Genomic DNA, 16,377 nt, shown 5'->3' with positions numbered 1-16,377 from the left:
AAAAGAAAACTTTAAATTTCAAGATCATTTGAAATAATGAATCATTGTTGTTTCTTGTTCAAAGTGTTTACATTTTTGTTTTTTGAAATTTCTTGTGTTTTCAATTTTGTTACTTGTTTTTTGTTATTTGAATTTCTAAATTATGGCCTAGGCTGAACCTAGTTTCTTAATATATATATATATATATATTTTTTTTCAAATTAGTAATTGGGCTGAAATGTTTTCATTTTGTGAATGCAGTGTCAAAGCGTACTCTCATAGTCATGCTATTGATTGAAATGAGATAGAAATTCATTTTGAAGAGTGCATGCCTATTAGATTATGAACTTGAGCATGAAGTAGGTGACCATGGGGCCCAATCTAGTTATGTTGCTAGCAGGCTAGCTTCTTTAGATTGCCCATCATAGATATTGGCTTTGTTTGCTAAGGGTCCTTATGATCAAAACTCTCCTATTGAACAATTTGCAATAAGATCACAATCCCAGAAGAAGTGGCACAAGAAACTGGAAGTGCAATTTTTATGTTGTGGAATGTTTTGGGAGCAACACTAGAGTAATGCACATTTGCTTTGTTGGACAAGATACTGTGTGAGTACATGTAAAGTTTGATGGATGATAAAAATGTCAAGTATAGAATTGAGATGGACAAGTTTTGGGGTATCCTTAATCATATTGGAGTTCTAGTGCTTAATAGTTTGTCAATCAGGCAACAAGTTTTGGCGATTCAACATACATAGGGGCAACGCCATACTTTTACTTGTGTCATGCATTGGAGAGAAGGAATGATCAGTTTGAATCAACTTATTGCCATCAAGTGAGCACAAATCGAGGACGAAAAATCTTGGACAACCTATATAACAAGATTGGTTACATGCACAATGCGTGAATTGTTCATCGCATTGCAAGGATGCTGATTTTTAGCTTTACATCCTTAGGGAGGCTATTGAGGAGGTTGGGCTTGAAAATGTGGTCAAAGTAGTGACGGATGCAACATGTGTGCGAAGTTGTAGGGAAGCTTGTTGAGGCAGCATATAGACATATTTGGTGGACTCCATGTTCCATGCATGCCATGAACAAGGCACTCAAAGAAGTGGGGAAGATTGATTAGATTAGAGAAGTGGTCATCAGTGTTGTGAGAGATATGAAGATATTTATTTGCAACCACCACACTTACATGCACTAATTAGTAGCTTGGCAAATGAGTTCTTAAAACTAGTTGAGATTAGATATGCATTGTCTTACATTCTCTTGGAGAGAATGCTTCAATTGCAAGAGTCAATGCAATTCATGGTAATAATAGAAGAATGGAATTAGTGGGTTGAGGCCAAGATAAAGTAGGGGAAGAGGGTGAAGGAGATAGTGAAGAGTGATCAATTTTGGAGTGATACAACATACAAAGTCTCTATCATTACTCTGGTTTTCCATGTGATCGGATATGGTGATGGGGATGCACATACCTATGGAGAGGTGATGAGTGTATTGATTCTACGCTTGACTAGATGAGGGTTCTTGTGCGAGAGGACCACACTTTAGCATTTTACAATAAGCACATTCAACCAATCGTTCAATGCAAATGAGACAAGTTGAACACTCCTTTGCACATAGTTGCTTATTCCTTTTATTTTAAGTGGTATAGTGCTAGGCTTGTTAGAGTTACACCACTTTAGGATGATGAGGTGAAATTAGGGTTCTTGAGGTGCATTGCTAAGATGTATGATGTTGATATTGTTGGTGAGATTTGCTTTGAGTGGACAAAACTTGCTACACTTACAGGTAATTGGTAATTTGATATTCTTTATTTACTATTTAGGCTTTAGTTTTACTATTGAGTATGTTTATGTTACTATATTGAATGTTTAATTGTTCTAGTTCATGATGAGTTTTGCTATGTTGCCGGTTACTGGGATGCAACAAAGATGGATATCAAAACTATGGCACAAAAGCATCTGATTTTGTGGTGGAAATGTCATGGATTACAAATGTCAAAGATACCAGTTTGACCATTCGATTGGTATCTCAAATTTCTAGTTCCCTAGTTACAGAGAGGAATTTGTCTACTTATAGGTTCATCCATTTTGTTAAGAGGAATAAACTTACTTCTAAGAGAGGAGAGGAGCTAGTTGTTGTACACAGTGCCTTGTGTCTCATTGATTGATGACCCGTGTACAAGGAGATCCCAACAACACAATGAGATGTAGAACAAGGTGAACCATATTAGATTGATGAGGATGAGACTGCAACATACACATGTAGGGTTGGTTGATGTTCCTCTTGTGGATCTTGATCATGAGGGGTCCGATTATTTCGGTGATGAGGACTTTATCTTTGGAGATGATTAGAGGCCTCCCTTCACTACATTTTGACATGATTTTGTACCTGTTTAGATATCAATTATGATACATACAATGCTACTCATTGCGATCATCTTTATGATATTTGATAAAAGTGAACTAATATCACCCAAAATGTTCTATTTGTTGATAATTTTAATTTCTATTTGAAGATTACAACCTACTATTGGTATGCACTATGTTTCTATGTTGAATTTTCAACGACTTTTGTTCATGTTGCAATTTCTTTATGTTCAAGTATATCAATTTGGTATGTTATATTGAAACATTATTTCATAGCTAGCATTACAAGTTCTATTTATTAAGTATACATCACCCCTTCTCCCCTTGCCGCCCCGTCACTGCCCCTATCATCCCAAAATTGAGGCCCTTTGACCCCTTGTCCCAAAAACTTGTCCTAGTGTCTCGATGTCACGTAGTGCCAGTGTATCACTATTGTATCCCTTCTCAACAAGGTTGATCAGGTTTGGAAGCAAAAGGGGATTAATTTAAATGAAATTAACTGGCTATAAGAGGTCCAAGTTGGCCCTTGAAAGGACATGCATCTTTAAATTACAAATCACCTATATGAGGAGAGAAACCATGATTCATTTTCACATCAAAATTTCAAACATAACCAGATATACCTCTACATTTGGTTGTGAATTAGCTTTTAGAGGTTGCGAATTGGCTTGGTCAAGCATCAATTCCTTCCTTCAAATTGTCTTTTAGAGAGCAATTTCATCCTTGTGAACAATTTGGAGACTTAGGAAGGCAATGTTAAAGTGGATTTCTTCTTAAAATCATAGATAAGAGTGCTGGAGAAAGAAAGATTTGGGCTCCAAACAATGTTACATCGACATTGGGGCATGTCAAGATGGGAGAACAAAGGGCCTCAATTTCAGAACAATGACAGGGTGTTGTATACTAAATATGTAGAACTTGAAATGCTAGTTGTGAAATGATGTTTCAGTATAACGTACCAAGTTGGAATACTTGACCATAGCAAAATTGCAACACGAAGCAAAACCATCTAATATAGTACATAGTAACATACCCAATAGTAACCTTCAAAAATAAAAATAAAATAAAAATTCGAATAGAAGTTTAAATTATTAGCAAATAGGATATATATTAGTTCTATCAAATATCATGAAGACAATTACAATGAGTAACACGTGTCATGATATGAATCATGATCGATATCAAAATGAGTACAAAATCACTAGAACTACTAGACTCGTCATAGTTAAGTTTTGCTAGAGAAAAACCAACAAGACCTACATCTGTTTTTGCTGCAATCTCGTCCTCATCAATCTGAGATGGATCCTCTGGCTCTATATCCCAACAGGCTAATGGGCTCTGTTTGCACATGCATGCCTTGCGATCTACGGTATACAAGGCATTGCGTATAACAAGTAGTAGCTTCTCTTCTCTCTTAGAGTTAGGCTTGTTCCTCTCAACAGAGTGGATGAAGCTATAAGTAGACCAGTTCCTCTCCACAACTAAGGGACTAGAAACCTAAGATAGTAATTAAATGACCAGTGTGAGAAAACTCTTAAGCTCCCTTAAAACATTTTTTGAATACACAATTTAATGAATAAATTCTAAACTCGAGGAACTAGAAGCCTTAGATAGCAATCAAATGGTCATGTATAATTATGACCTCTGTAATTTAGGACATTTGCACCACAAAATTAGATACTTTTGTGCCATATTCTGATATCCATCTTTATTTGCATCCGAGAACCTATAGCTTAGCAAAATTTATTATGAATCAGAACCATTGAACATTCATTATAGTAACTTAATGTCATAAACATGCCCAATACTAAAACTGAAGTTGTTAATCACTAAATAGTAAATTAAGAATATTTTATTACCAAATGTTGTAAGAACGGCTAATTCCATCCACTCAAAACAAATCTCGCTAGTAGTACCAACATCAAACATCGTAGCAATGTAGCTAAAGAGCTCGACCTTCACCTCATCATCCTAAAGTGGTGTAACTCTACGAGGCTTAGCCATGTACCACTTAGGAATCAATGCATAGGAAGCCATGTGCAAAGCAGTGTTGAACTCGTTGCGGCGAATGAATGGCTGAATGTGCTCTTTGTAGAATGCTAAAGTGGGGTCCCTCTCTTGCAAACAATCCTCATATGGCTGAGCATAGAATCGATGCAGTCATAAACCTCTCCAAGGATAGGTGCATCCCAATTATTATATTTGACCACCTGAAAAATTGGAGTAATGATGGAGACTTCTATTTTTGCATCTCTCCAAAACTGATCACTTTCACTCTCTCCTTCACCCTCTTCCCCTTCTCTGTGCTGGCCTCAATCCACTAATTCCATTCTTGTGTCATGAGTTATAATGGCTCTCGCAACTTGAACATTCTCTCCAAAGAATGAAAGACAATGCGTATCTAGTATCAAATGGTTTCAAGAACTCCTTTACGAAGCTTCCAAAGAGTGCATGTGAAGTGTGGTAGTTGCAATAAACATCTGCACCTCTCTGGCATCATTTACCACTCTTCTAATCCAATTAATCTTCCTTATGTCCTTGAGTGCGTTGTTCATGTCATGCACACAACATTGGAGTCCACCAAACATGTCAATAGGCTGCCTCAACAAGCTTTCTTGCAGCTTTGCACATGTGTTGCATTTGTCACTATTTGAACTACATTTTATGGCTTAGCCTCTCTAACAACCTGCCTAAGGACGTGCGATTGAAAATCGACATCTTTGCGATGTCTTAAATAATCAACTGCCCTTAGAATGTATAGGCCCTCTATGCATGTAATAGTGATTTTGGTGAGTGGACAATGACTAATGTCTGTCCACCCACCATAACTATGCTGCAACAGATCACTTTCATTTGCTCCATCAAAACATTGCTCTTGTTATACTAGTTATCCAAGATCATGGTCCTAAATTTGTGCTCACTTTGTGGCACAAATGATGGGGCCCCATCCTTTGCCACCAAGAACATCATTTCCTTATAAGAATGTACCAATGGGTCTAACCAATCTTTCATGTGCACGTTAAACAAATACTTGAACTTCTTGCTTTGTGTTTCCTCTGGTTGCACTCCCCCCTTGAACTTTGAATGGATGAAACTCTGGAAGCTGATTCTGACATAGTTCTTGCTCTTACATGCATGATACAAGTAGAATATGTCGCTGCCTTCGTAATTGCTGAATTACTCGAATCTGTTTCCTAGTATCCAAAGATTTTGGCACTGGAATTGCACAAGGATTAGGAATGCCTGAAAGCTTGTTTATCATAATTCTATACTTGACATTTGATGCATACATAAGAAATAGACATGCACTCGCACCATATCCTAACCAAAAGAGCAACTGTGCATTAACTCTAGTGATGCTCCCAAACCATTTTGCACTTAAAAAATTACATTTCCATTTTCTTGTGCTACCTCTTATAGGCATTGTGGCTATTACTCTTATTGAAATTGTTTGGGAGGGGACTTTAGATCATGACGACCCCTAGCAAATAGTGCCAAAGTTTGAGAGGGGCAATCTATAGAAGCTGGTCCTGCTACAACATAACTAGATTGGGCTTTTGGACCAGCTCCATGGTCAGTTGCCTCGTGCTCAGGTTCATACTTTGATAGACTTGCTTACTTCTGATCTTGATGACCCCTACCAAACAATGCGAAAGTTTGAGGGGAAATCTATAGAAGCTGGTCGTGCTGTAACATAACTAGGTTGGGCTTTTTGATCAGCCCCATGGTCACTTGCCTTGTGCTCAAGTTCATACTTTGATTGACTTGCACCCTTAGAATGCATTTCCATCTCATCTCCACTATGTTCTTGATTATGAGAGGCCATTTTGACAGCGCACTTCACAAAATGAATTTTTTTCAGTCTAATTAGTAATTTAAAAAAAATAAAATAAAATGTTAAGAAACTAGTTTGAAGTTTTATCCTAATTTAGAAATTCAAATAACAAAAATCAACAAAGCATTCAAACATTTAGAAACAACAATGTATTTAAACAACAAAGAATGAAAATGAAAAGGACTTTAGAAACAACTATGCATTTAACATTTAGTTTTAGAAATAAAAATCAAATAATAAAGCATACAAATTCTAAATGGATCTTGTGCTCGATGAATCTTTTTCCACTTGATCTTCTTGCTCCTCTTGATCTTGCAATCACTTGCAATTACCTGTCCAATCACTCTTTAGACTCCTTTTCACTCTTTTGTCTCCGCTGTAACAAACAATGTGAAATCCAAATGTGAGATAAAAATGAAGTTTATGGGGCTAATGAAGGCTTAGAGAACCTAAAATGGGACCCACAATATTTAAAGGTTTAAATAGAATCGATTAGAAAAAAGTAAAATTTTTCATGTCTTTTACACTGCCTGCTAACTGGGGACACCTAGACATCCCTGAGACAGTCAAGGGACAACTGGGAGCTCCCTAGATTTTTTGGGGACGTCTGGATGTCCCACACTCCTGATGAGAACATGGCTGCGTAGTTGCGAAGGTACCGGAGTACCTGTCTTTGAATGTCTCTACATTGAGAGCTTCTGGGTTTTTGGACCAGTTGTGTGTTTGCGAGTTTTACAGGCTCAAAACAAAGAAAAATCAGACCTTAAGAAAGGGAAAACTCTTGGTCAAATTGCCTTAGTGGAAAGAAAGTGTAATCTAGATGCAATTTCACCTTATTAAAACTTTAATTTTATTTGATTTCATTTATTTCTTATCAATTTTGTGAACTTAATGCATTTCTTCTAGTTTGGTTTTTGTAAGGTAATAGGGGAGAAACCTAGAGAGAAAGGAGATGATGGCAAGGTCAAGTCCGAGACTTTAACAATGGTAAGAACAAATGGGCACTACAAGATAGATAAGATAAATTATTAATGTCTAACAAGAGACCACAAACAGGCCTAAGGGATTGAAAGTACAAACAGAGTTCAAAAGACAACAAGACCACCAAACAATGTCCGAGAAAAGGAAACCAACATAGCAAGAAACAAAGTAAAAGAAAAGATATCACTAAAGAGAGAGGACGAAACCTCAAAACAACTAGCTATTCATAGTCGTCAAATAGTAGCTCAAAATCGAAGGATAGTTGTTCATCTGTGAAGAAGCCTGAACTTGTCGCTAGAGAGAGGATGACCGCTCTTGTTGATGGTGGATGTGCATGTGATCTTTTTGCAGTCTCACCAATCTAATGTAGGAAACAGTGGACGAGCTACCAAATCGCTTGGCTCGTTTGAGAGATAACCCATGTGAAGAAGGAAGTGATAAGCTCATGAGGGGATAGATCCAAAGGGGGATAACTCCCATAGAGTGAGATCTCAATGATAGAAAGTCTCATGGAGATAGAGTGTAAGACATTGTTGATCGACATACCTGCACTTTTTGAATAAACAATGGAACCTCCCTTGAATCTCATTGTAGTTCGAATAGTAGAATAGGAAATCGATCTCAATCTTAGCCACCCCCATGTCACAATATTGACAAATTCACTCATCTTTGCTCGTCTGGTGATCTATTTGGATATAGAGTCAATGAGAGCCAAATTTGAAAGAGGCTAATTGGATACGTAAGGCATGGGGCTGCTGCTGGGAAGATAGTAAGGTCGAACAATAATGTCGCCCTGAATGTCAATATAGTGCTCTGCAAAGAAGGCCATGCAAGGGTAGAGGCCCCCTGATAGGTTGGCCCAAATCACGTGTATATACCTCTTCTAGATGTGCATCTTGATAGTCTCATTCAATTTTGATTGAGGGGGGAGGAGATGGGTAGGAGTGTCTAGGGAATATTGAAAGGGTGGAGGGCGGTCAATTTCGATACCCATGGATTGGGGGTCGAAATTGAGGAAGAATAGGCCAAGTTAGAATAATAGTATCTTCCATCAACAAAATTAACAAAGGCCTTGAGTCTGTGAAGTAACCATGCCGAATCAAAAATCGTGCAAAGTCTGAAGGGATGAGCCCTGAACTCGGCCAAGATAATACTAGTAGGAGTAGTCAATTAACAACAAATGAAGCGCCGAAGAAGAAGAGTCTGAACCCTCTCTATTGAAGCCCAACCAACAGGGAGGGCCCCTAAACAGTAGAGCCATGAAGGATAGTAGGTCTAACCAGGGAGTCTTAGATAGAAATCTTAGATGCGGTATCCTAGAATTGGTGTCAGAAGCACTGTCTCTCAAGCAAAGCAAGTGAAACTATTCCCTTACTGACCTGCAACATCATAGCTGGTCTCAAACTAAAATGCGGCCAAATAAACCTAATGCCCAAGTTCGATCATTGAAGGCAAGATACAAGATGGAGTTCAAGAAAACAAAAAATGAGGAAAAATCAGAATTTACAAGTGGAAGAAATTAATAAATTATCACAAATTTGAAATTCCTCTTGAAACCCAAGTTCATTTTGAAAGGTTTGAGTGTAAGAAGATTTCATCACATCAAGAAGTTCAAGATTCAACTTTGCAAGTACAACCAAGTTCAAATCATGACAATGAAAAAATTTGCTGGAATAAAGATAGAGAAAACTTGAGAAGATGAAGCAATTTGGGATTACGTTATCACAATTGTAGGCTTGGTAATGTTGAGTATTAAGGGATATTTTCTCATCATAAAGAATTGATCAATTGTACAAGACAAGGATGCTAAGGTGGCACCCACATGTCTTCTACCAATCGAAAAATTCCAGTTACACGTGGCCAAGAACATTCAATCAAAATCATGCCATTTATAGAATTTTCTCATTGGCTAACAAAAGCATTGTAATTTTCTTATTGGCCTACAGGTTGGGTGCCTTTATGTAATTGGAGGATAGTGTGATAATTATAATTAGGGTTTGTAATGGGTGAATCTTGACCCTTGATCTTGAATTGTTCTTGGCCCTTCATTGTAATGGAGCTACTATAGTAGATCACAACTTCTCATTTGTAGAGGTTTAGAAATTTGATTTAATAGAGAGGAGATTAGTTAGAGGGTATGGGTATAGTAGGAAGAGAGACTTGTTGAACTTGTTGCTATAATCTCTCAAAGTAAGTGTTGATTCCATTGTTGGTCTTCATGGTGGATTACTTGTGTTACTTTGAAGTATTGCATTATTTCTTCAATTCTTCACTTAGATTACATTTCATTTCATGTTGAATAGTTGTAGATGATTGGAAGATATCGTTGAATGGTGATTAGTGGTGAAGCTATTGCCCTTACCTTTTGATACTTGTTGACTATAAGTAATAGTATAGGTTATTCTCGGCCTAAATTGCAAGTACTTGACTTCTAGTAGAGCTGTTCATTTAGATTGCATCCATTGAATGAATAGCATAACTCCCTTTATGGTAACCATCATTTTAGATCATTTTAATTGTCCACAAGTAAGAAGGAACCTTGAGGTTGTCTCATGTTATCACACAATTCATGTACATTGCTTAACATATGAGCATCCTTATTGAAGAGAGTTTTGGAGATTCGATGTTTAATTTCAAAATGCTATTTGATTTTGTATTTTGTAGTTGAACAAACTCACACCAATAGGCGTCTAGTGTATTTGAGTTTCCTGACATCTTACAAGCTTCCAACAAGCCACTAAAATCTTTAACTACTACCAGGGGTTTAACATACACAATGTATGCTTCTTCCTTTCAAAGTGACACTGTATGGAAGTGCTAATTTTGATTGAATTATTGCTTTCGCCTTATCTACAAGTATATATTAGTCCAAATTGAAAACACCACTTGAGGTTGTTCCCTTGGTGTGAGTACCTCTTTTGCCACCTAGGTAGACCTCTCTAGAGGAAAAGACAACAAATATTTGTCTTACACCCAAGATCCATTGTAAGGCAAGGGGAGAGGATACTTTCAAATTGTTTTTCATCAAAGTTAAAAACTAACCTATTTTATACACAAATGAGGATTTTGCAAGAAACGCTTCGTTTGCAATGTCCTCGAAACACACAAGGCACTTGATTCTTTAACCTTCTAATTAATCTAATATCTTATCTTGTTCAAATTGCATAGATATTCATTGATAAGTGGTATATTTTATAGTGATTAAGATTATTATAATAAAGTGACCTTGATTGTTTATCCCAAGGATAATCAAGCATAAAGCAGTTTATAAAAACCATTCTTATACTATGTATTATCGATAATTGCTCATTATAAGTTTAATAGAATACTTTGAGTCTTTAATTGGTAAAAGTCTCTTATTCTGTAGAACTTATAGAAGGGGACACTATTTATAGTTCAAAGGTTTGGGGCAGTTGCTTGAGGTCTATTGCTTGAGCTTGGGTTGAGAAGGTTTAGACAATTTTTTTCTAGTGAATGATTCGCGCAGCTTGATTCTCTCTCTATTTGTTGTCCAAGGTGCAGTTTCTATTGAAGAACTTTGCCTTGAGAATGTCTCTATACTCTTGATTTAAGCACATGCTCAAATAAATGGGTGATTATAATTCAAGCCTGGGGTATATGCTTTCATGGTACATTGTTTCTTACAAAAGATTGTCTCTTTGGGTCTTTTGGGTATCATCAAGGGTGGTATTTTAAGGTTAGTTCATTCTTCTATTTTATGAGATTTATTTGAACAATCGTTCTAGTTGTAGGTACTCCTTAGGTGCGCTTCATTTCCTTTGTCCTAGGAAGGTGCTTATTTGGTTTGACAAAGAGGACATATATTGTAGGTACTCCTCGGTTACCTGGACCTTTGTTTTACATTCCCTTAGCCCCAAATAAGATTTCTGCATTGAACTTTTTATATAGTTTGCAAATGTAACCATCTTATGGCTCAACTATGGTATGTTGATTCCCCTCTGCTTGTTCATGCATAGTCCTTTGCACAACTTGAGATTTTTCTAATTTTAACTTTATTTAGTGGTGCATAACCTTTTATAGGTTTTTAATTTGTTCACAAATTTGAATTTGCATCTCATATAAGGCATACACTCTTTCATTAGATGGCACTTTTTGACATCCAACTTAATTTATTGTTAGTCTTTTCAATGTTATGCTCCCTTTTGTTGTTTAGAATTTTTTATATTCCAACATTGTTTTGCATTTCTTTGATCATGTGTGTGCCTCTGTACTAACATATTTTCTATCCTTCATTAAGGTACATGTTCCTCTATTGGCAAACATCCTTTCTATGTATTAGTAACATTTACACCTTTTCTTCCTAGCCCAAACTCCACTCATTTTTCTCATTAGAAGTGTTGAAAAAGTTGTTAAATTGGCATTGGAAAGACATTGATGATAGGTGAAAAAATAATGTTGACGATCATGACAAGGGTTTAAGTAGGACTCACAAAACAAGGAATTTTAAGAATGACTCAAATATTGGCTCAAAGTACTCATATCAAATTGCTTTACGCATATTTTTATACACGTTACTCCATTGGCCGACATCTATTTGCTTTCATTTGTTAGTTAACATAATTGCTCACCTCTTCGATCAGATGTGTGCCTCTACACTCATGAGTTTGGTTTTGAGGTACACACAGCTTCATTAGTGAACTTCTTTTAATTCAATTACAACTTTGTCAGCTTTTCTGCTCGGTTCAAGCTTTGATCCTGGCCTAGTAAAATCTGTTGAGAAACTTGTTATTGGCCTTGTAAAGATAGACTAGAGATGAAAAAAATGACTTTGATTATCATGACAAGGGTTACAGTATGGCTCACAAGACAAGTAGTATTTAAGAGTTTTGACTCGTAGGATAACCCAGTATAAAAAATGTCTCATTACAACATAATTTATTTGTTTGAAATTTTAAAGGAGCCCAAGACTTTACTTTTAGTTAATTTAATTTTTTTTCTTTCTGTGAATTTCCTTAATGATATGAAAACATCTGTATGCTATTTGATGAAAACGTCTGTTACTATCCAAAATTGGGTTTTCCAAGAAGCAGAGAAACTAACTTCTTAGAATCCTGTTTGGAGTAAGAAAAAAATCCCTATTGTTTAGTATAGAAACTATGTTAAGATATAACAGTTCTCAAAATGTAAATCAGACCTTCTATGAGTTGTGTTGATTATATATTTGTTTTACACAAAACTGGGTGGGAATTGTCACATTACAAGTATGTCCTTAGGATTTAATATTTAATGATCAACTACTTGCTATTCACAAAAAAGGTGGATGAACATCATGCAAATGTTCTTGCATCGATAGTTTGCCATCTTTCTTTAAAATATTTGTTGAGTCCTCTCATTTTCAGACAATTAATCAAACTTTCATATTTGAAAAGATTAGTTCATACTTGTTACAAATAGAATGAAGATCAACACAGTTGGCAGAGTGCAGTTTAGGATGTTTCAAGGTGGACTTATCGCATGATATAAGGACAAGTTCTAGAGAGATTTACATTTTGATTCTCAATCCAAACACAGTCAAATGCTGCTATTGCCATTAATGTATGTAAAAAACTGTTGGGAATGGTGATATGATCAATTGTACAAAATTGAAATATTCCCCGAGGATATTTGCTTCAGATTTTTCAAATTTCCCATTTGAATTTATATAATTTTCTTTTTGCAAGAAACCTGATTTGTATTCATTTAGAATATTATACTAAAAACCATAAAATATCAGTCTAATAGAAGCCTAAAATTTAATATGAATATTGCCTTCAGGTTACAATCTTATTTAGTGAATATATATCATATATGAAATACCTTTATTGCTTAGTATGAGTTTATGAGTTTTAATTTGCTAAGTAATTTGATAGGAATTGACCCATGTTTCACAGCAAATAATTTGTGAGCCAGTAAAACTCACGAGTTCTTGAGAATTCTATTACAACTAGATGTGTTTTTGCAACTATGTTGAAAATTATTCCCGATTGAAGGGAATAGGCTATGAGAAGACTTACCTACAATGAAGACAGTCACATTTCAGTGGTTCTTTAATAAACGACTTGATTTGGTTGGTAGGTGTAGGCGATGGATGTGAGGAGCACCATCTTGAATTTGAAGGATTTTGTGTTTTAGGGATTATTTGGCACATAGTGTCCTTAGGCCTTTCCATGTGTCTTGTGGCTTGATACACAGGAGATGATTAGCACCCTTACGATTCAGGGTTTGGAAGAAGTCTTTAGACATCAATCTCGTTAAAGGTGGTGGTGATAACATTGTAGTCTACATTCATGTATGTTGATGATCATGCTATCTCAGGGAGCAATGCCACTATTTTACAATGAATGAAATTTTATCTATATATTACTTTTCACATGTCCAATCTAGGCCTCTTACAATACGAGTCAGTTGTAGAATTTTTGTCACACACCCATCTCATTTTCATGGCTCAGGTTAGGCGTGACACAATATTTCTGCAAATGCTTTACATTTTGGATATAATCCTTTCACTAAAGGAATTCAGATTGAAGATATCTACCTACAACAATTCATATCCAATTAATGTTTTACATTTTTTATCTCTTCTTTTTTGGTAGAAGCGTTGCTGCTTCATTAGCAGGTAGCAAAATTTGTGCTATTTGATGTTCCCAAGTGAATCTACATGTGGACATTATGGAATTTCTGCAACCTTTCTTCCTGTGTATTAATATTGTTTTGATGGGCTCTCTTCATAGAGCAGTCTCTGCTGCTGGCACAACCAAGAATCAATAGGTGATGCCATTTTAGAAATGAAATAAAAGCTATGGTAGTCAATTTTTAGATAAAAAGATGACTATAACATTGGTTCTTTGGGTTATGCGTAAGTTTGTCATCTTGAACTTTAATACATTGCAAAGGATGTACATAACTTCCTGATTTCAAAATGTATTTGTGTGTCATGTAATCCAAGTCATTATGTTCAACTCGCTGAAAAATATAGTATTGGTGATTTGGCACAGATCTGGATCTGGCAAAATAGATCAGCAGCAGATTTGCTCAAATTTCCTATCATAACCAAAAGCAAGATTGAAATGTAAAACTAATAATGGCCTCTGGTATTTTGTGTTAAATAGTGTTCAATTGCAACGTTTAGTTCACTAGTGTACCTTCAGCTGAAAAGGAAAATTGTGTAAAAAAGGAATGAGTTTTTCAGACCATCTGCAAGAAACTCATTAATAAGGTGACAGCACATTTAAAATGTTTGGGTGATTTTCAGTGACTATGATGGCATACTTCATAGCTTATGAATATACTAAGTTTGAAGTCTGTGAGAGAAGGGCCATTTAATACATTTACAGTCTCTCCGTTAATATTAATGATGCACTGTAGCATTAATTTAAAAGCTTATTCTCAATTTGTATGCTATTTTCAGAATATAACTATTGGGCATGCATAGAAAAACTAGTGAGATCTTTGTCTGTTGTCTACTCCATGCCTAGTTTCCTTAATTAAAAAAAAAAAAAACTTTGCAGATACTGGAATAGCTAGTGAGAAGGATTGGGGCATCAATATGCTCAACGAAAATATCAATGAGTCAGGTGTAAACGAAGATGGTAGCAGTTGGTATCGAGAAAGTGGAGAAGATACTGGGGAAAATGGATACAGATGTCGTTGGACAGTTATGGGTGGCCGTAGTGGTGATGGAACTTCAGAATGGAGAGAGGCAGTATGTAACTCAACTCAGCCTGGGTATCTCATTTTTTGAAGTTTGATTTCGTTTGAGGCTGTTTTGAGTTGGATATCACTTTTGAATATCAAATTTAATAATTATCTAGTTTATTATGCTATATATAAATTATTTGTCAGTGCAGCTACGTTTTATTGCGAATTATTATTTTATTCAACTGTATTTAGATTTTAATGGAACTAAAGTTTTTCTATGTTCTGCACGATGCTGATATTTCCAAGACAAATCGAAACCTTTATTTAAAATTGACAGGTACCTGGACACCAACATAGTAGACATCTTAATATGGATGGTACTTTGGCTATAGTGTATATGGACTGAGGCATATAATTTTAATACTTGTTCTGTCATTAGCTTTTTGCTAATAGCTTAATCTGGAATTATTAAACTGTTTATACATTATATGAACCATAGCTTAAAATATCACCGATATCTCTGCAATAAGCTCACTTATTGCGAGAAGATCCACAGTTCGAGAACTTTTGGGCATAAAAATATCACTGAAAAATTCCAAAATAGTGTAGAGAAATTGGCAAAATATCGGCCATAACTTTATATTTTATCATGATAATTCAGAAACTTATCGCCTGTAGATGCTTATACAAAGTGACGACCCAAAAAAGGGCAAAACATAATTTTTCTGATTGCAAAAACAAGTTTGGAGAGTAGAGGAAGGGTAGACTATTTTGATATTGTACTTGTATGTCTTTATAGTTTTACAAAGACAATTTGCTGTTTTTAGTTTGTTTCAGAGTTCAGACTATCATACTATTTTGTTGCCTATTTGCATTTATATATAGCTAGAACAACTTGTTTTGTTTGTTTGCGAATTTACCGACTCATTAGACACATCTCTTTATTGATAATTGCAAAAAAATTGCATTTCTAATTAAATTCAAGAAATGCTGAAGTTCTTGATATTTTCTTGGTAAGTTTCCAACTCATCTCTGGTATTTCCAGACATCATTCTTTTTCCCTTGATGATAAGTTGCCGATAACAATATTTTTAACTATGGTATGAACAACATGTGAAATTACAACTATCTTTTTTCGTTTTGTCATTTGATGATTTTCACCTCACCATATTGCAACTAGAAAGGAAGCATTGAAGTGAAACTAGGAATCTTGTATGTCCCAATGGGAAAGAATTGAGATAAAGCAAATACTAAGGTATGATGATTGGTGAGTGTCAAACAAATGGCATAATCCTTATCCACTAATTTTTTTTTTTGTGTGAGTTTGGGCTCAAGGTCCAGTAATATCTTCATTGGGTGAAACTACAATATAATCGGGTGAAAATTAACATTCTAGTATCAGCTATGAGCTATGTATTTAATTTGTCCATCTTGTATTTTGTACAAATAAACTTTTTGCGTGTGGGTGTGTATACACACAAGTTGAAATTTTTTAAATTGGTATCTTATTAAAGCTTCACTAAATTAGATGCAACTAAAAGTAGCAAATTATCTAAGAGTATGTAGAGCA

General features: G+C 35.5%; 1 protein-coding gene across 3 annotated transcripts in view; it reads left to right on the top strand.

Moving 5' to 3' along the window:
- Positions 1–16,377, top strand: part of LOC149567640 (inactive purple acid phosphatase-like protein) — a 191,807-nt gene that overhangs the window by 40,040 nt on the left and 135,390 nt on the right. For all 3 annotated transcript variants that reach the window (XM_089820892.1, XM_089820891.1, XM_089820890.1), the window contains exon 3: positions 14,678–14,871. In XM_089820892.1, the coding sequence (XP_089677018.1) occupies positions 14,678–14,871 (194 nt within the window). The remainder of the gene's footprint in view (positions 1–14,677; positions 14,872–16,377) is intronic.

This window comes from Cupressus sempervirens, chromosome 3 (assembly GCF_028749045.1).
Source record: "Cupressus sempervirens isolate cs-2001-9-10 chromosome 3, ASM2874904v1, whole genome shotgun sequence".
In the NCBI taxonomy this organism is placed as follows: Eukaryota; Viridiplantae; Streptophyta; class Pinopsida; order Cupressales; family Cupressaceae; genus Cupressus; species Cupressus sempervirens.
The sequence above is the reverse complement of the archived record's forward strand: the minus strand, read 5'-3'. Positions and strand labels throughout refer to the sequence as shown.